Source organism: Ranitomeya imitator, chromosome 6, assembly GCF_032444005.1.
Source record: "Ranitomeya imitator isolate aRanImi1 chromosome 6, aRanImi1.pri, whole genome shotgun sequence".
Lineage (NCBI taxonomy): Eukaryota > Metazoa > Chordata > Amphibia > Anura > Dendrobatidae > Ranitomeya > Ranitomeya imitator.
In genome coordinates this window covers 193,827,994-193,848,921 of record NC_091287.1, presented here as the reverse complement: position 1 = coordinate 193,848,921, position 20,928 = coordinate 193,827,994, and the positions used below count along the sequence as shown (strand labels likewise).

Here is a 20,928-nt window from a genome sequence, read left to right as displayed (position 1 = left end):
TGGCTAATCTCCCTAGATGTGGACGGAAAAGAAAAATTGACAAGAGATTTCAACGCAAGATTGTGCGGATGTTGGATAAAGAACCTCGACTAACATCCAAACAAGTTCAAGCTGCCTTGCAGTCCTATGGTACAACAGTGTCAACCTGTACTATCCGTCGGCGTCTGAATGAAAAGGGACTGTATGGTAGGAGACCCAGGAAGACCCCACTTCTTACCCCGAGACATAAAAAAGCCAGGCCGGAGTTTGACAAAACTTACCTGAAAAAGCCTAAAACGTTTTGGAAGAATGTTCTCTGGTCAGATGAGACAAATGTAGAGCTTTTTGGGCAAAGGCATCAACATAGAGTTTACAGGAGAAAAAAAAAAAGAGGCATTCAAAGAAAAGAACACGGTCCCTACAATCAAACATGGCGGAGGTTCCCTGATGTTTTGGGGTTGCTTGGCTGCCTCTGGCACTGGACTGCTTGACCGTGTGCATGGCATTATGAAGTCTGAAGACTACCAACAAATTTTGCAGCATAATGTAGGGCCCAGTGTGAGAAAGCTGGGTCTCCCTCAGAGGTCTTCCAGCAGGACAATTAATGAAAAGAACCCAGCACTCAACTTGATGCTTTAGTGCAAATTTTATTGTAGTAGTACCCAATAAACGTTTCGGTCCCTCATACGGACCTTCGTCAGTAACTACATGTGAGAAAACAAATAACCAAACATAAACAAAAAGTAATAAAAAAAGTAATCATACAAAACAAAGTATATACATAGAACTTTTGAAGGAGAAACAGCATCGATATAGGATTCAGGTCTAATGTGTAAGCGATATATATACGCTGAGGAGAGCTACACCGAGTATCGAGGCATAATTTGTTCCACGTGGCGGAATAGTAGAAGACAAACAGGAAATGTGGAGAGGGAAAGGTGAGGTACATACCGTACTAATTAGTGGTGAATGAGACCATAGGGTCACAGGGCACTAAAAGAAGCGGTGTCTGGGGATTATGAGAAAGTCCTGTTAAAGACTCCTCTGAGCCGGGAAAATAATGGTATGGGGGATATTAAATAAGGCATACCTTAGGAGTAAACGGGACTGGAATAGTACTGTGGGTAAACAATGAAACAAAGTTACATACCGGTAGCCGAAAGCAGGGCAGAGCCTGCGCTAGTGCTGTGATTACCTAGAGTGATAGCGAGGAAAGGAGCCGCTGTCAGAAGCGGTGTCCACCGCTGGTCTGATCGGGAGTCGGAGGGGCCGCCGCTACATAGGCGGAGGGTGGGGCCGAAACCGGCCCAACAGCCAATCAGCGGCTGAGCTAAGAACCGGAAGTGACGTCGCGTTGTGAGACGTGAGGAGTAACACAATGTGCGGCTATGAGAGGAGATCATGCGGTGTAGCCCCCGGAAGTGACGTCGCGTTGTCTAGGAGCTAGAGCGATACAAAGGGGTGGCTAGAGGAAAACACAGAGGACAGCGCCGGTGGAGTGGCCTTATTAAATAGTACACTGGCTAGGGGGATAAGAGACCTAGGAGGGAGGGTACCAGATAACTAAGTAAAGAATCAGGTTAGAACAAATAACAGAGATGAGGTGCCTAACGGAGATTCCGTGATTGGTGAACGATCTCCGTAGTGATGGTGCTCCTATGGCGTATCGTTCTGCCATGTGACTAAATAGGCAAGGTGCGGATAACAGACTTGATCCAGTGTAATATACAGGTGGTACAAAGAGGCCTCAGTACAGACGGCTCTAGTGATAAAAGAAAAAGAGGATCAGTTATCGGTATAATGTACATACATAAGTTACATTGTCCAAGTAAATAACAATTATGTTATAGAAGTACGTAGTCACCTGTAGGAGAAATGCACAATACCAAAACAATAGTAACATGACAGAAAATTTAGAGAAGATACGGACTGTCTAACCATGGTCACGGTGGAAAACAACCGTGGGTATGCCTATGGGGAAATTAATGTCTAATTAAGTTCTCAGAGAAAGGAGGCCAAATCATAGTCTCTATTGAGTCCCAAGGGGTGGAGGGTCTCCAACGTATGAATCCAAAAGGCCTCCCTCCGTTTAAGATGGGCCACCCGGTCGCCCCCACGACGGATAGGGGGGATGTGTTCTATGACCTGGAACTGTAATTGTGAGACATTATGGCCATGGTTATTGAAATGAAGTGGGATGGGTAACAATAAGTTCTTGCAGCGGACCGTAGACTTGTGTTTAGAAACACGATCTCGTATAGGTTGCGTGGTTTCCCCTACGTATAAAAGTCCACAGGGACATTTAATTAGGTATATGACCCATGATGAGGCGCAGGTGAAAAAGTCTGGAATGCGGTATGTTTTTCCTGAGCGAGGGTGGTGAAAAGAGGGGCCTTTAAGAACGTTATGGCATTGTGCACAATTAAGGCACGGGAAAGTCCCTGTGCGTGGACTTTGTAGAAATCGTTGGCGGGGGGATGGAATACCTGATCCCAAGTCTGCCCGCACTAAAGAGTCCTTCAGGTTGGGTGGGCGTTTGAAGCAGGGGAGAAAAGGTTGTTGGAATTCGACTACGTTAGGGTATGCTTTAGACAAAAGGTGCCAGTTTTGACGTATGGACCTATGTATAATGTAGGCAAACGGGTGATATGAATGAACAAACGGGATCCGATTGGAGGCTCTATTTGGTCGTGGGGGTGAAGGAGCGGCAGCTTTTTCCAGTACAGAAGGCGGGTAACCCCGTTGGGCAAATTTAGTAGCCATTTCTTGAAGGCGGACTGGTCTGAGCTCCGTGTCAGAAACGATCTTTGAAACCCGATGGAATTGAGACTTGGGTACCGAATTTTTAGTGGCAGGAGGGTGGAAGCTCGTGAAGTGTAACAAGCTGTTACGGTCGGTACTTTTAGTGTAAAGATCGGTGGTAATAGAGCCATCAGGTTGAAGAATGACCATAGTGTCTAGGAAATTGATCTGTGTGGGGTTATGCGACATGGTGAAAGAAATACCCGGCCAGGCTGTGTTGAGCCAGGTACCAATCCGTTGGTAATAAACATTTCTGATAGACTGCTTGGTGTAGCGGAACACAAAGTACTACAGAAAGGGTTGTCATTCTGCCCGTCATATCAATGCCATACATTTGATCTTGAAATGGATCTTCAAAGATTTTTTCGTACTCTCAGACTGAAGGCCTTTTTTTCCACATCCCCAGAACCGCCCCCCACACAGCCCTCATCAGTACCTCTTGACCATCCTCTTTCCTCCCGGAGTTTAGGCCTTTATACTAAAAGCCATTTTAGACCTCCACATGGCTCACATGCCATGGAATCCTTCATAGGTTTCATTAAAGAATCGTTCAAATCACTATGTGAGGATATCAGAAGGGGCAGACTATTTTTTCCACCCAATCTTTCCCCCATAGAACGTCAGGCCTTACGAGGCCTACAAAATGATAGTAGTCTTATTTTCAAACCCGCTGATAAAGGGGGCGCCCTCGTTATAATGAATAGGTCAGATTACCTCCACGAAATTTGACGTCAATTGGACAACTCCACGGTCTATGTCAAATTACAACGAGATCCCATAGCCGCTACCCGGCAAATCATCTCTGATACACTCTTGAAATATACTGAACTTGGGGTCCTAGACCCTAAAACACGTGAATTTCTCACTAACTCACACCCGATCACTCCAGTATTTTATACTATTCCTAAAATCCATAAGAACTTGGAGAAACCTCCAGGGAGGCCCATAGTCGCCTCCACCGACTCCATCCTCTCCCCTCTGGCAATTTATCTCGAAAAGATCCTCACCCCATTGATTAGGTCATCCAAGTCCTTTATCCTGGACACAGGATCCTTCCTTAATATTCTTAAGGATATAGGACCCATTCCTCCACACTCCACATTGGTAACTATGGACGTAAAAGACTTGTACACGTCTATCCCTCACATCGAAGGCATTAACTCTGTCCATAAACTTCTGACCCATTCTGGCTTTCTACCTGATCAGATCAACTTGTGCATTGAGCTGTTGACTATCATCCTTACCCGTAATTATTTTTTGTTTCAGGATGACTTCTATTTACAAATCCGTGGCACCGCGATGGGCTCCAACGTAGCACCCCCGTATGCTAATTGCTACATGGCCGATTTTGAGGAGAGCCAGATATACTCCCATCCTCTGTTTCGTGACAACGTTATCGTACGGAGACATTACATCGACGATGTTTTCTGCATATGGGGGGCTCGTTGGAAGCCCTCGCGTCCTTTTTTGATTGGCTCAACACAGCCTGGCCGGGTATTTCTTTCACCATGTCGCATAACCCCACACAGATCAATTTCCTAGACACTATGGTCATTCTTCAACCTGATGGCTCTATTACCACCGATCTTTACACTAAAAGTACCGACCGTAACAGCTTGTTACACTTCACGAGCTTCCACCCTCCTGCCACTAAAAATTCGGTACCCAAGTCTCAATTCCATCGGGTTTCAAAGATCGTTTCTGACACGGAGCTCAGACCAGTCCGCCTTCAAGAAATGGCTACTAAATTTGCCCAACGGGGTTACCCGCCTTCTGTACTGGAAAAAGCTGCCGCTCCTTCACCCCCACGACCAAATAGAGCCTCCAATCGGATCCCGTTTGTTCATTCATATCACCCGTTTGCCTACATTTTACATAGGTCCATACGTCAAAACTGGCACCTTTTGTCTAAAGCATACCCTAACGTAGTCGAATTCCAACAACCTTTTCTCCCCTGCTTCAAACGCCCACCCAACCTGAAGGACTCTTTAGTGCGGGCAGACTTGGGATCAGGTATTCCATCCCCCCGCCAACGATTTCTACAAAGTCCACGCACAGGGACTTTCCCTTGCCTTAATTGTGCACAATGCCATAACGTTCTTAAAGGCCCCTCTTTTCACCACCCTCGCTCAGGAAAAACATACCGCATTCCAGACTATTTCACCTGCGCCTCATCATGGGTCATATACCTAATTAAATGTCCCTGTGGACTTTTATACGTAGGGGAAACCACGCAACCTATACGAGATCGTGTTTCTAAACACAAGTCTACGGTCCGCTGCAAGAACTTATTGTTACCCATCCCACTTCATTTCAATAACCATGGCCATAATGTCTCACAATTACAGTTCCAGGTCATAGAACACATCCCCCCTATCCGTCGTGGGGGCGACCGGGTGGCCCATCTTAAACGGAGGGAGGCCTTTTGGATTCATACGTTGGAGACCCTCCACCCCTTGGGACTCAATAGAGACTATGATTTGGCCTCCTTTCTCTGAGAACTTAATTAGACATTAATTTCCCTATAGGCATACCCACGGTCATCTCTATGTTATTTGTTCTAACCTGATTCTTTACTTAGTTATCTGGTACCCTCCCTCCTAGGTCTCTTATCCCCCTAGCCAGTGTACTATTTAATAAGGCCACTCCACCGGCGCTGTCCTCTATCCGCCCCTTTGTATCGCTCTAGCTCTAGCTCCTAGACAACGCGACGTCACTTCCGGGGGCTACACCGCATGATCTCCTCTCATAGCCGCACATTGTGTTACTCCTCACGTCTCACAACGCGACGTCACTTCCGGTTCTTAGCTCAGCCGCTGATTGGCTGTTGGGCCGGTTTCGGCCCTGCCCTCCGCCTGTGTAGCGGCGGCCCCTCCGACTCCCGATCAGACCAGCGGTGGACACCGCTTCTGACAGCGGCTCCTTTCCTCGCTATCACTCTAGGTAATCACAGCACTAGCGCAGGCTCTGCCCTGCTTTCGGCTACCGGTATGTAACTTTGTTTCATTGTTTACCCACAGTACTATTCCAGTCCCGTTTACTCCTAAGGTATGCCTTATTTAATATCCCCCATACCATTATTTTCCCGACTCAGAGGAGTCTTTAACAGGACTTTCTCATAATCCCCAGACGCCGCTTCTTTTAGTGCCCTGTGACCCTATGGTCTCATTCACCACTAATTAGTACGGTATGTACCTCACCTTTCCCTCTCCACATTTCCTGATTGTCTTCTACTATTCCGCCACGTGGAACAAATTATGCCTCGATACTCGGTGTAGCTCTCCTCAGCGTATATATATCGCTTATACATTAGACCTGAATCCTATATCGATGCTGTTTCTCCTTCAAAAGTTCTATGTGTATACTTTGTTTTGTATGATTACTTTTTTTATTACTTTTTGTTTATGTTTGGTTATTTGTTTTCTCACATGTAGTTACTGACGAAGGTCCATATGAGGGACCGAAACGTTTATTGGGTACTACTACAATAAAATTTGCACTAAAGCATCAAGTTGAGTGCTGGGTTCTTTTCATTATTTGTATGAAGGTGTGGGAACCTAACCTTAGCACCATTTCACCAGTAGTGCATACGGTTTTTCTGTCTAATATTGTTCCAGCAGGACAATGACCCAAAACACACTTCAAAAAGCACTAGAAAATGGTTTGAGAGAAAGCACTGGAGACTTCTAAGGTGGCCAGCAATGAGTCCAGACCTGAATCTCATAGAACACCTGTGGAGAGATCTAAAAATGGCAGTTTGGAGAAGGCACCCTTCAAATATCAGGGACCTGGAGCAGTTTGCCAAAGAAGAGTGGTCTAAAATTCCAGCCGAGCATTGTAAGAAACTCATTGATGGTTACCGGAAGCGGTTGGTCGCAGTTATTTTGGCTAAAGGTTGTGCAACCAAGTATTAGGCTGAAAGTGCCAATACTTTTGTCTGGCCCATTTTTGGAGTTTTGTGTGAAGTGATCAATGTTTTGCTTTTTACTTCATTCTCTTTTGTGTTTTTTCATTTAAGACAAATTAAATGAATATAATAATACCAAATAATTTGTGTTTGCAATCATTTTCAGGAAGAAACTGAGTATTATCTGACAGAATTGCAGGGGTGTCAATACTTTTGGCCATGACTTTATATATTGCATAGTGGAATGTGTTCAGAACAATAAAGCATAACAATTATCAATGTAAATCAAAATGAATATCCCATGAACGTCTGGATTTGGAATGACACTCAAAATCAAAGTGGAAAATCAAATTACAGGTTCATCCAACTTCAGTGGAAATGCCTCTTGACAAAGAAAAGATGCTCAGTATTGTGTGTGGCCTCCATGTGCCTGTATGATCTCCCTACTGTACAACGCCTGGGCATGCTGCGGATGAGGTGGCGGATGGTCTCCTGAGGGATCTCCTCCCAAACCTGGACAAAAGCATCCCAACTCCTGGACAGTATGTGGTCCAACGTGATGTTGGTGGATGGACATGATGTTCCAGATGTGCTCAATCAGATTCAGGTCCCTGGAACGGACGGGACAGTTCATAGCTTCAATGTCTTCATCTTGCAGGAACTGCTGACACACTCCAGACACATAAGGTCAGGCAATTTCCTGCATTAGGAGGAACCCAGGGCCAACTGCACCAGCATATGGTCTCACAGGGGGTCTGAGGATCTCATCTCGATACCTAATGGCAGTCAGGCTACCTCTGGCGAGCACACAGAGGGCTGTGCGGCCCTCCAAAGAAATTCCACCCCACACCATTACTGATCCACTGCCAAACCAGTCATGCTGAAGGATGTTGCAGGCAGTAGATCTCTCTCCACAGCATCTCCAGACTCTGTCACATGTGCTCAGTTTGAACCTGCTTTCATCTGTGAAGAGCACAAGGTGCCAGTGGCGAATTTGCCAATCCTGGTGTTCTACGGCAAATGTCAAGCATCCTGCACGGTGTTGGGCTGTGAGCACAACCTCCATCTGTGGACATCGGGCCATCAGACCATCCTCATGGAGTTGGTTCCTAACCATTTCATTGATATGATTTTTTATTTTTACGGCTCTGCATTATAAACTTCTGTGAAGCACTTGGTGGGTTAAAGTGCTCACCACACATCTAGATAAGTTCCTTAGGGGGTCTACTTTCCAAAATGGTGTCACTTGTGGGGGGTTTCAATGTGTAGGCACATAAGGGGCTCTCCAAACGCAACATGGCGTCCCATCTCAATTCCAGTCAATTTTGCATTGAAAAGTCAAACGGCGCTCCTTCCCTTCCGAGCTCTGCCATGCGCCCAAACAGTGGTTTACCCCCACATGTGGGGTATCGGCGTACTCAGAACAAATGGCACAACAATTTTTGGGGTCCAATTTCTTCTCTTACCCTTGGGAACATACCGTATATACTCGAGTATAAGCCGAGATTTTCAGCCCAAATTTTTGGGCTGAAAGTGCCCCTCTCGGCTTATACTCGAGTCACGGTCTGTGGCAAGGTCGGCGGGTGAGGGGGGGAGAGGTCTGAGGCATACTTACCTAGTCCAAGCGATCCTGATGCTCCCCCTGCCCGTCACACTGTCTTCGGGTGCCGCAGCTCTTCCCCTGTACAGCGGTCACGTGGGACCGCTCATTAAACTTATGAATATGGACTCCACTCCCATAGGGGTGGAGCCGCATATTCATTTCTCTAATCAGCGGTAACGGTGACCGCTGATAGAGGAAGAAGCTGCGGCACCCGAAGACCAGCTGTCCAGGAGAAGGAGCCAGGGACCGCGCCGGGAACAGGTAAGTATCGCATATTTACCTGTCCACGATCCACACGCCGGGCGCCGCTCCATCTTCCTGGCGTCTCTCCGCTCTGACTGTGCAGGTCAGAGGGCGCGATGACGCATATAGTGTGCGCGGCGCCCTCTGCCTGATCAGTCAGTGCGGAGAGACGCCGGGACCGGACGCTGGGGTGCTGCAAGCAAGAGAGGCGAGTATGTGTTTTTTTTTTTATTGCAGCAGCAGCAGCGTTATATATGGCACAGATTTAGGTGGAGCATCTATGGGGCCAAACTGAACGGTGCAGAGCATTCTATATGGGGCAGCTTTATAATGAGCATCTATGGGGCCAAACTGAACGGTGCAGAGCATATAGGGCACAGCTTTATAATGAGCATCTATGGGGCTAAACTGAACGGTGCAGTGCATATATGGCACAGCTTTATAAGGAGCATCTATGGGGCCATAATGAACGGTGCAGAGCATATATAGCACAGCTTTATAAGGAGCATCTATGGGGCCAAACTGAACGGTGCAGAGCATATAGAGCACACATTTATGTGGAGCATCTATGGGGCCAAACTGAACAGTGCAGAGCATATATGGCACGGCTTTATAAGGAGCATCTATGGGGCCATAATGAACGGTGCAGAGCATATATGGTACAGCTTTATAAGGAGCATCTATAGGGCCATAATGAACGGTGCCGAGCATTGTATATGGGGCACAGCTTTATATGGAGCATCTATGGGGCCATAATGAACGGTGCAAAGCATTCTATATTGCACAGCTATATATGGATAATCTATGGGGCAATAATCAATAGTATGGAGCATTAAATATGGTACAGCTTTATATGGAGCATCTATGGGGCAATAATGAATGGTATGGAGCATCTATTTTTATTTTTGAAATTCACCGGTAGCTGCTGCATTTTCCATGCTAGGCTTATACTTGAGTCAATAAGTTTTCCCAGTTTTTTGTGGCAAAATTAGGGGGGTCGGCTTATACTCGGGTCGGTTTATACTCGAGTATATACGGTAAAACAAATTGGAGCTGAATTAAATTTTTTGTGACTTCAAATGTGATGTGGTCCCTAAAAAATATTGGTGTTGTAAAAATGAGAAATTGCTGGTCAACTTTTTACCCTTATAACTCCCTAACAAAAAAAATTTTTGGTTCCAAAATTGTGCTGATGTAAAGCAGACATGTTACTTATTAATTATTTTACATGACATATCTCTGTGATTTGAGGGCATAAAAATAAAAAATTGGAAAATTGCAAAATTTTCGCCAAATTTCTGCTTTTTTCACAAATAAACGCAAGTTATATCGAAGAAATTTTACCACTATCATGAAGTACAATATGTCACGAGAAAACAATCGCCAAGATCCGTTGAAGCGTTCCAGAGTTATAACCTCATAAAGGGACAGTGGTCAGCATTGTAAAAATTGGCCCGGTCATTAACGTGCAAACCACCCTTGGGGCATAAGAGGTTAAAGCAGCACTCTAGTGTTATTTTTCAGTTCTGGAGTGGTGCTTTAAATATAAGTCCTGTGCCCCCATTCATATACTCACCCTCCAGCGTCTTCATATAGTACTTTATAGACACCACACTGGCCCTGCAGCACCATCTTCTACCCGCAGCTTCCAACATAATAACATACTATTATATATAACACCACATATAATAGTATGTTATAAAATTTTAGCACTTTTTTTTTGCTTCAAATATTTTTTCCTTATTTTCCACCTCTAAAACCTGTGTACGTCTTATAGTCCGGTGTGTCTTATAGTCCGAAAAATACTTATTGATGACAATTATTAGCAGCAACAGAATTCCCTATTATATTGCACTCTTACTTTTAACCCCTTAGTGACAGAGCCAATTTGCAGCTTAATGACCAGACCAAATTTTACTCTGGAACGCTTTAACGGATCCCGCTGATTCAGAGAATTTTTTTTGTGACATATTGTACTTCATGTCAGAGGTAAAATTTCTTCAATATTACATGCGTTTATTTATGAAAGAAAACAGAAATATGGCGAAAATTTTTACAATTTAGCAATTTTCAAACTTTGAATTTTTATGCCCTTAAATCAGAGATATATGTCTCACAAAATAGTTAATAAACAACATTGCCCACATGTCTACTTTAAATCAGCACAATTTCGGAACAATTTTTTTTTTCATTAGGAAGTTATAAGGGTTAAAAGTTGACCAGCGATTTCTCATTTTTACAACAAAATTCACAAAACCCTTTTTTTAGGGACCATCTCACATTTAAAGTCACTTTGAGGGCTGTACATGACAGAAAATACCCAAAAGTGACAGCAGTCTAAAAACTACACCCCTCAAGGTGCTCAAAACCACATTCAAGAAGTTTATTAACCCTGTATGGGCTTCAAAGGAACTGAAGCAATATGGAAGGAAAAAATTAACATTTAACTTTTCTTTACAAACATTTACTTCAGAACCAATTTTTTTTATTTTCACAAGTGTAAAAAGAGAAAATGAACTACAAAATTTGTTGTGCAATTTCTGCTGAATACGCAGATACCCCATATGTGGGGGTAAACCACTGTTTGGGTGCACGGCAGAGCTTGGAAGAGAAGCAGTGCAGTTTGACTTTTTCAATGCAGAATTTGCTTGAATTGATATCGGATGCCATGTTGCATTTGGAGAGCCCCTGATGTGCCTAAACAGTGGAAACTCCCCACAAGTGACACCATTTTGGAAACTAGACCCCCCAAGGAACTTATCTAGATGTGTGGTGAGCACTTTGAACCCCCAAGGGTAACAGGAGAAATTAGACCCCCAAAGTTGTGCATTTTGTCCCGAGTACGTCGATACCCCGTGTGTGGGGGTAAGCTACTGTTTGGGCGCACGGCAGAGCTCGTAAGGAAAGGAGCGCCGCTTTGGAATGCAGACTTTGGTAGAATGGTCTGAGGGGGTCATGTTGCATTTGCAGAGCCCCTGATGTGCCTAAACAGTAGAAAACCCCTACAAGTGACCCCATTTTGGAAACTAAACCCCTTAAGGAACTTATTTAGATGTGTTGTGTGAACTTTGAATGTCCAAGTGTTTCACTAAAATTTATAATGCAAAGCTGTGAAAATAAAAAAATAATTTATTTTTTCCACAAAAATGATTTTTTAGCCCGGAATTTTTTATTTTCCCAAGGGTAACAGGAGAAGTTCGACCCCAAAAGTTGTTGTTCAATTTGTCCTGAGTACGCTGATGCTCCATACGTGGGGGAAACCACTGTTTGGGCACACAGCAGAGCTCGTAAGGGAGGAAGAACCATTTGACTTTTTGAATGCAAAATTGGCTGGAATCAATGGTGGCGCCATAATGCATTTGGAGACCCCCTGATGTACCCAAACAGTGGAAACCCCCAATTTAACTCCAACCCTAACCCCAACACACCCCTAACCCCAATCCCAACCCTAACCACAACCCTAATCCCAACATATCCCTAACCCTAGTCCCAAAACTAACCATAACCCTAACCCCAACACACCCCTAACCCTAAACATAATCCTAATCAAAACCCTAACGCCAACACACCCCTAACCCTAATCCCAACCCTAATAGCAACGCACCCCTAACCCGAATACCAACCCTAGCCATAACCCTAACCACAAACCTTACCCTAATCCCAACCCTAACTCTAATCCCACTAATCCCAACCCTAACCTCAACCCTAACCCTAATCCAAACCCTAATCCCAACCTTAATCCCAACCCTAACCCTAATCCCAACTCTAACCCTAACTTTAGCCCCAACCCTAAGGGTATATTTCCACGGGGTGTAATCTCTGCGCTTTGGACACAGCGGATACCCCAATGCGCTGCCCCCTGTTGTACATGCGGTGATTCCAGATGTGTTCATTGAACACATGCAGAATCACTGCATCATATTCATAGACTGTGTTATTTATCTTGTGGAGACGGAGCGTCTCCGCAAGATAAATAGATATGCTGCGGTCTGGAAAGATGCGCCCCATGTCCGTTTATGCAGGGCTGCCGGATGCGGCCCTGCATGCATAGTGGAGATGGGATTTCATAAAATCCCCTCCACTATGCTATAACATCTGACCACAGCGGATTGGACACTGCAGCTGTACGCAGCGTCCAATGCATAGCAAATCCTGAATGAATCCTTAACGTGGAAACATACCCTAACCCTAATATTAGCCCCAACCCTAACCCTAAATTTAGCTCAACTCACTTTAGCCCAACTGTAACCCTAATGGGAAAATGGAAATACATTTTCTTTATTGTATTATTGTTCCCTAACTGAGGGGGTGATAAAGAGGGGGGTTATTTACTTTTTTTTATTTTGATCACTGCGATACCCCCCTAATCACAGTGACCAAAATGAACCAAAAGGAAAAATCTTCCTATTGTTGCTGGGTCCTGGCCAGCAGATCTCGGCGGGCACACTGCGCATGCGTCCTCCATTTTCTTACCGGAAGAAGATGCCAGCGGCCATGCGGGGAAGCAGGAGGATCCAGGGACACCGGGAGACACTGGCAAGTATCAGGGGGCGATCGGAGTCTCTATATCTCTGTCCTCTGATGTGCGATCACATCGGACGATAGAGAAATTAAATGGCAAATCGCGCTTTTTTTTGCGGTCACCGTTATACGGTTAATAACGACGATCGCACCACGGGGGTCGGTAAAAAATGACCCGAATCATCACCGTAAAAAACGACCCGAATCATGTTCTCTGGGGTCTCAGAGAAAATCCGACTTTTTCCACAGTTGTGGTTTAAGTACTCTTAACTACCGCCATTAAAAAGCATATCGGCAGTCGCTAAGGGGTTAAATATGTAAACAAACACTAAGGTCAAGCACTGACAGACCATAAATCTGTAAAAGCAGAATTAAGCTTCTCACCAAAAAAGTAATTCAAGGAGGAGTACCTGCCCTCCAAGCAACCAGGAAGTAAGCAGTTTGCATAGCTCTGACTCGCTCAAGAGAATAACCCTTTAATACTTACAATACGTCCATCACCACTACCAATGTCAACGAAAGTTCCACTTCTAAACATAAGCATTTTGAATACATTTTCCATCTGAAGTTCTGTTGCAGGTACAAAAGGAAGACAAATTTTTCTTAGAGCTGGAGACACAAATGGAGTAGCAACAGCATATAAAGCCACCAGTGTGCCTCCCACAACACCTGTTGCAACCAGTCCCCATCTTTTCTTTTTTTCAGTTCCAATGTTATATTTCAAAGAAGGCTCTACTTCTGCCATGTTCTCATTTCACATTAAACTGGGAATTGCTGGAAAATCTGTAAGGTAATACAGAAATACAAATATGCATTAATGACAACAGTCCTGCAGAAAAAGACTTAAATCTATCCAAAAAGTATCCATTTTCAAGCATTAAAAATTAAATAGTTAAAAAAAAGTGTTTATACAGTCATGGCCAAAAGTATTGACACCCCTGCAATTCTGTCAGATAATACTCATTTTCTTCCTGAAAATGATTGCAAACACAAATTGTTCGGTATTATTATCTTCATTTAATTTGTCTTAAATGAAAAAACACAAAAAGAATTGTCCTTAAAGGGAACCTGTCACCCCGTTTTTTCAGATTGAGCTATACATACTGTTAAATAGGGCCTGCGCTGTGTGTTCCTATAGTGTATGTAGTGTACCCCGATTCCCCACCTATGCTGAGAAATAACTTACCAAAGTCGCTGTTTTCGCCTGTCAATCAGGCTGGTCAGGTCGGGAGGGCGTGGTGACATCGCTGGTTCTTCCTCAGCTTTACGTTGGTGGCGTAGTGGCGTAGTGGTGAACAAGCAGCGCGCGATCTGCGCTGTCATCCCTTTCGTCGGTGGGGGCGGCCATCTTCCTGGGGCCGCGCGTGCGCAGATCGAGTGCTCTGCTGCACGGGGCTTCAGGAAAATGGCCGCGGGATGCCGCGCGTGCGCATTAGAGATCGCGGCGGCCATTTTCCCAAAGCCGAGTTTGCATCTCGGCTTTGGGAAAATGGCCGCCGCGATCTCTAATGCGCACGCGCGGCATCCCGCGGCCATTTTCCTGAAGCCCCGTGCAGCAGAGCACTCGATCTGCGCACGCGCGGCCCCAGGAAGATGGCCGCCCCCACCGACGAAAGGGATGACAGCGCAGATCGCGCGCTGCTTGTTCACCACTACGCCACCAACGTAAAGCTGAGGAAGAACCAGCGATGTCACCACGCCCTCCCGACCTGACCAGCCTGATTGACAGGCGAAAACAGCGACTTTGGTAAGTTATTTCTCAGCATAGGTGGGGAATCGGGGTACACTACATACACTATAGGAACACACAGCGCAGGCCCTATTTAACAGTATGTATAGCTCAATCTGAAAAAACGGGGTGAAAGGTTCCCTTTAAGCCAAATTGGATATAATTCCACACCAAACATAAAAAAGGGGGTGGACAAAAGTATTGGCACTGTTCGAAAAATCATGTGATGCTTCTCTAATTTGTGTAATTAACAGCACCTGTAACTTACCTGTGGTACCTAACAGGTGTTGGCAATAACTAAATCACACTTGCAGCCAGTTGACATGGATTAAAGTTGACTCAACCTCTGTCCTGTGTCCTTGTGTGTACCACATTGAGCATGGAGAAAAGAAAGAAGACCAAAGAACTGTCTGAGGACTTGAGAAACCAAATTGTGAGGAAGCATGAGCAATCTCAAGGCTACAAGTCCATCTCCAAAGACTGGAATGTTCCTGTGTCTTCCGTGCACAGTGTCATCAAGAAGTTTAAAGCCCATGGCACTGTGGCTAACTTCCCTAGATGTGGACGGAAAAGAAAAATTGACAAGAGATTTCAACGCAAGATTGTGCGGATTTTGGATAAATAACCTCGACTAACATCTAAACAAGTTCAAGCTGCCCTGCAGTCCGAGGGTATATCAGTGTCAACCCGTACTGTCCGTCGGCGTCTGAATGAAAAGGGACTGTATGGTAGGAGACTGTTGTGAATTCCGCTGTTGGGCTCCCTTCGGTGGTTGTAAGTGGCACTTTTGTGAGTTCTGCTCTTGGGCTCCCTCTTGTGGTTTCTAGTGGTATGGCTGCTCCTTGGATTTAGCTGTCTTCAGCTGCTTCCACTTATCGTCTTTTCTGCTCGGCTATTTATGCCTGGCTCTTTCTTCAGCCAGTGCCACTTGTAAATGGTTCCTGGTTGGATTTACATCTCTTTGGATTTCCCTGTTATCCTGACCAGTTCAGCAAAGCTAAGTTTTTGCTTGCTCTTTTCTGTCCATAGATTGTGGACTTATCCGTTCTGTGCTTTCTATGTTTGTCCAGCTTATCAGTATGAATTAATTCTGTCTTGCTGGAAGCTCTGGGAAGCAGATTTACCCTCCACACCTTTAGTCAGGTGTGGAGATTTTTTGTAAACTTTGCGTGGATTTTTTGTAGTGTTTTATACTGACCGCACAGTATTCCATCCTGTCCTATCTATTTAGCTAGACTGGCCTCCTGTGCTCATCCTGGTTTCATTCTGTGTATGTCTTTTCCCTCTCCACTCACAGTCATTATTTGTGGGGGGCTAATCTATCCTTTGGGGATTTTCTCTGAGGCAAGATAGTTTTCCTGCCTCTATCTTTAGGGGTAGTTAGCTCTTAGGCTGTGACGAGATGCCTAGGGAGAGTTAGGAGCATTCCACGGCTACTTCTAGTGTTGTGTTGAGCTTAGGGACTGCGGTCAGTACAGTTACCACTTCCTTCAGAGCTCATTCCATGTTGCTCCTAGACCACCGTATCATAACAGTACAAGTGGCCAAAATGAATTAAATGCATCTCAAAAGAAGGAAAAGAAAGTTCTGAACCATTTTTTTTTTCTGTGCTCTGGTTTGTCTTTTTTTTCCTCTTGATATCTGGGTGGTTCAGGATATATGCTTTGGCATGGATGTTCAGGGTTTGTTTTCTCGTGTGGATCAACTTGCTGCAAGTGTACAGAGTATCCAGGACTATGTTGTCCAGACTCCGGCTTTAGAGCCTAGAATTCCTACTCCTGATTTGTTTTTTTGGGGACAGATCCAAGTTTTTGAACTTTAAAAATAACTGCAAATTATTTTTGCTTTGAAACCCCGTTCTTCTGGTGATCCCATTCAGCAAGTAAAAATCATCATATCCTTGCTGCGTGGTGACCCTCAAGACTGGGCTTTTTTTCTTGAAACAGGGGATCCGGCATTATTGAATGTAGACACATTTTTTCAAGCGCTTGGATTATTGTATGATGAACCTAATTCTGTGGATCATGCAGAAAAAACCCTGTTGGCCTTGTGTCAAGGTCAGGAAGCGGCAGAATTATACTGCCAGAAATTTAGAAAATGGTCTGTGCTCACTAAATGGAATGAGGAGGCTCTGGCTGCTATTTTCAGAAAAGGTCTTTCTGAAGCCCTTAAAGATGTTATGGTTGGCTTTCCTACGCCTGCCGGTTTGAACGAATATATGTCTCTAGCCATTCAGATTGATCGGCGTCTGCGCAAGCGCAGAGCTGTGCACCATATGGCAGTGTCCTCTGAGCAGAGTCCTGAACCTATGCAGTGTGATAGGATTTTGACTAGAACAGAACGGCAGGAATTCAGACGTCAGAATAGGCTGTGTTTTTACTGTGGTGATTCTGCTCATGTTATCTCTGATTGCCCTAAGCGTACTAAGAGAGTCGCTAGGTCTGTTACCATTAGTACTATACAGCCTAAATTTCTCTTATCTGTGACCCTGATTTGCTCATTGTCATCCTTTTCTGTCATGGCATTTGTGGATTCAGGCGCTGCCCTGAACTTAATGGACTTAGAATTCGCCAGGCGCTGTGGTTTTTCCTTGCAGCCTTTGCAGAGCCCTATTCCTTTGAGGGGTATTGATGCTACACCCTTGGCCAAGGATAAACCTCAGTACTGGACGCAGATGACTATGTACATGGCTCCAGCACATCAGGAAGATTGCCGTTTTCTGGTGTTGCATAACCTGCATGATGTTGTTGTACTGGGTTTTCCATGGTAACAGGAACATAATCCGGTGCTGGATTGGAAGACTATGTTGGTGACTAGTTGGGGTTGTCAGGGGGTACATAGTGACGTTCCTTTGATGTCAATTTCCTCTTCCCCCTCTTCTGAGGTCCCTGAGTTTTTGTCGGATTTCCAGGATGTATTTGATGAGCCCAAGTCCAGTTCCCTTCCACCGCACAGGGACTGTGATTGTGCTATTAACTTGATTCCTGGTTGCAAGTTCCCTAAGGGCCGACTTTTCAATCTGTCTGTGCCAGAGCATGCCGCCATGAGGAGTTATGTTAAGGAGTCTTTGGAGAAGGGGCATATTCGGCCCTCTTCGTCACCATTGGGAGCGGGTTTCTTTTTTGTTGCTAAGAAGGATGGCTCCTTGAGACCCTGTATTGATTATCGTCTTCTTAATAAGATCACGGTCAAATTCCAATACCCCTTGCCTTTGCTTACTGATTTGTTTGCTCAGATTAAGGGGGCTAGTTGGTTTACTAAGATTGACCTCCGAGGGGCATATAATCTTGTTCGTATTAAACAGGGTGACGAATGAAAAACTGCATTTAATACGCCCGAAGGCCATTTTGAATACCTTGTGATGCCATTTGGGCTCTCTAATGCTCCATCTGTGTTCCAGTCTTTCATGCATGATATTTTCTGCAATTATCTTGATAAATTCATGGTCGTTTATTTGGATGATATTTAGATTTTTTCCGATGATTGGGAGTCTCATGTGAAGCAGGTCAGGATGGTGTTCCAGATCCTTCGTGATAATGCTTTGTTTGTGAAGGGGTCTAAGTGCCTATTCGGAGTTCAGAAGGTCTCTTTTTTGGGTTTTATTTTTTCTCCCTCGTCTATAGAAATGGATCCTGTTAAGGTCCAAGCTATTCATGACTGGATCCAACCCACATCTGTGAAGGGCCTTCAAAAATGTTTGGGCTTTGCTAATTTTTATCGCCGTTTCATTGCCAACTTTTCCAGTGTGGTTAAGCCCCTTACTGATTTGACGAAGAAAGGCGCTGATGTGACGAATTGGTCCTCTGAGGCTGTTGAGGCCTTTCAGGAGCTTAAACGCCGATTTACTTCTGCCCCTGTGTTGCGTCAACCGCATGTTTCTCTTCCTTTTCAGGTTGAGGTCGACGCTTCTGAGATTGGGGCAGGGGCCGTTCTGTGTCAGAGGGAGTCTGATGGTTCTTTGATGAAACCGTGTGTTTTTTTCCAGAAAGTTTTCGCCTGCGGAACGCAATTATGATGTCGGCAATCGGGAGTTGTTGGCTATGAAGTGGGCGTTTGAGGAGTGGCGACATTGGCTTGAGGGAGCTAAGCACCGCGTTGTGGTCCTGACCGATCATAAGAATCTGATTTACCTCGAGTCGGCCAAGCGGCTGAATCCTAGACAGGCTCGATGGTCCCCGTTTTTCTCCCGTTTTGATTTTGTGGTCTCGTATCTTCCGGGATCTAAGAATGTTAAGGCTGATGCCCTCTCTAGGAGTTTTTCGCCTGATTCTCCTGGAGTCCTTGAGCCAGTTGGCATTCTTAAAGAAGGGGTGATTCTTTCTGCCATCTCCCCTGATTTGCGGCTGGTGCTTCAGGAGTTTCAGGCTGATAGGCCTGACCGCTGTCCTGTGGGGAAGCTGTTTGTTCCTGATGGATGGACAAGTAAGGTGATTTCTGAGGTTCATTGTTCAGTGTTGGCTGGTCATCCTGGGATTTTTGGTACCAGAGATTTGGTTGCTAGGTCCTTTTGGTGGCATTCCTTGCCGCGCGATGTCCGTGCTTTTGTGCAGTCCTGTGGGACTTGCGCCCGAGCCAAGCCTTGCTGTTCCCGCGCTAGTGGATTGCTTTTGCCTTTGCCGGTCCCTGAGAGGCCCTGGACGCATATTTCCATGGATTTTATTTTGGATCTTCCTGTTTCCCAGAAGATGTCTGTTATCTGGGTTGTTTGTGACCGGTTCTCTACAATGGTCCATCTGGTACCTTTGCCTAAGTTGCCTTCCTCCTCAGATCTGGTTCCATTGTTTTTTCAGCATGTGGTTCGTTTGCATGGCATTCCGGAGAATATTGTGTCTGACAGAGGTTCTCAGTTTGTCTCTAGATTTTGGCAGGCCTTTTGTGCTAGGATGGGCATTGATTTGTCTTTTTCTTCGGCGTTTCATCCTCAGACTAATGGCCAAACTGAGCGAACTAATCAGACCTTGGAGACCTATTTGAGATGCTTTGTGTCTGCTGATCAGGATGATTGGGTGTCTTTCTTGCCGTTGGCCGAGTTTGCCCTTAATAATCGGGGTAGTTCGGCTACTTTGGTTTCACCTTTCTTTTGTAATTTTGGTTTTCATCCTCGTTTTTCTTCTGGGCAGGTTGAGCCTTCTGATTGTCCTGGTGTTGATTCTGTGGTGGACAGGCTGCAGCAGATTTGGACTCATGTGGTGGACAATTTGATGCTGTCTCAGGAAAGGGCTCAACGTTTTGCTAACCGCCGTCGGTGTGTTGGTCCCCGGCTTCGTGTGGGGGATTTGGTTTGGTTGTCTTCTCGTCATGTTCCTATGAAGGTTTCTTCTCCTAAGTTTAAGCCTCGGTTTATTGGTCCTTATAAAATTTCTGAAATTATTAATCCGGTGTCTTTTCGTTTGGCTCTTCCAGCCTCTTTTGCCATTCATAATGTTTTCCATAGATCTTTGTTGCGGAGATATGTGGTGCCCGTTGTTCCCTCGGTTGACCCTCCTGCCCCGGTGTTGGTTGAGGGAGAGTTGGAATATGAGGTTGAGAAGATTTTGGATTCTCGCTTTTCGAGGCGGAGGCTTCAGTATCTTGTCAAGTGGAAGGGTTATGGCCAGGAGGATAATTCTTGGGTTGTTGCCTCCGATGTCCATGCCACCGATTTGGTTTGTGCTTTTCTCTTGGCTCGTCCTGATCGGCCTGGGGGCTCTGGTGAGGGTTTGGTGACCCCTCCTCAAGAGGGGGGGTACTGTTGTGAATTCCGCTCTTGGGCTCCCTTCGGTGGTTGTAAGTGGCACTTTTGTGAGTTCTGCTCTTGGGCTCCCTCTTGTGGTTTCTAGTGGTATGGCTGCTCCTTGGATTTAGCTGTCTTCAGCTGCTTCCACTTATCGTCTTTTCTGCTCAGCTATTTATGCCTGGCTCTTTCTTCAGCCAGTGCCACTTGTAAATGGTTCCTGGTTGGATTTACATCTCTTTGGATTTCCCTGTTATCCTGACCAGTTCAGCAAAGCTAAGTTTTTGCTTGCTCTTTTCTGTCCATAGATTGTGGACTTATCCGTTCTGTGCTTTCTAGGTTTGTCCAGCTTATCAGTATGAATTAATTCTGTCTTGCTGGAAGCTCTGGGAAGCAGATTTACCCTCTACACCTTTAGTCAGGTGTGGAGA

General features: G+C 45.2%; 1 protein-coding gene across 6 annotated transcripts in view; it reads right to left on the bottom strand.

Annotated features, from left to right (window-relative positions):
* Nucleotides 1-20,928, bottom strand: part of ATPSCKMT (ATP synthase c subunit lysine N-methyltransferase) — a 257,270-nt gene that overhangs the window by 203,426 nt on the left and 32,916 nt on the right. For 5 of the 6 annotated variants that reach the window (XM_069730406.1, XM_069730408.1, XM_069730410.1 and 2 more), the window contains exon 2: nt 13,543-13,838. In XM_069730406.1, coding sequence (XP_069586507.1) covers nt 13,543-13,800 — 258 coding nt within the window. In that variant the 5' untranslated portion in view covers nt 13,801-13,838. The remainder of the gene's footprint in view (nt 1-13,542; nt 13,839-20,928) is intronic. The other variant, XM_069730409.1, reaches the window with a different exon arrangement.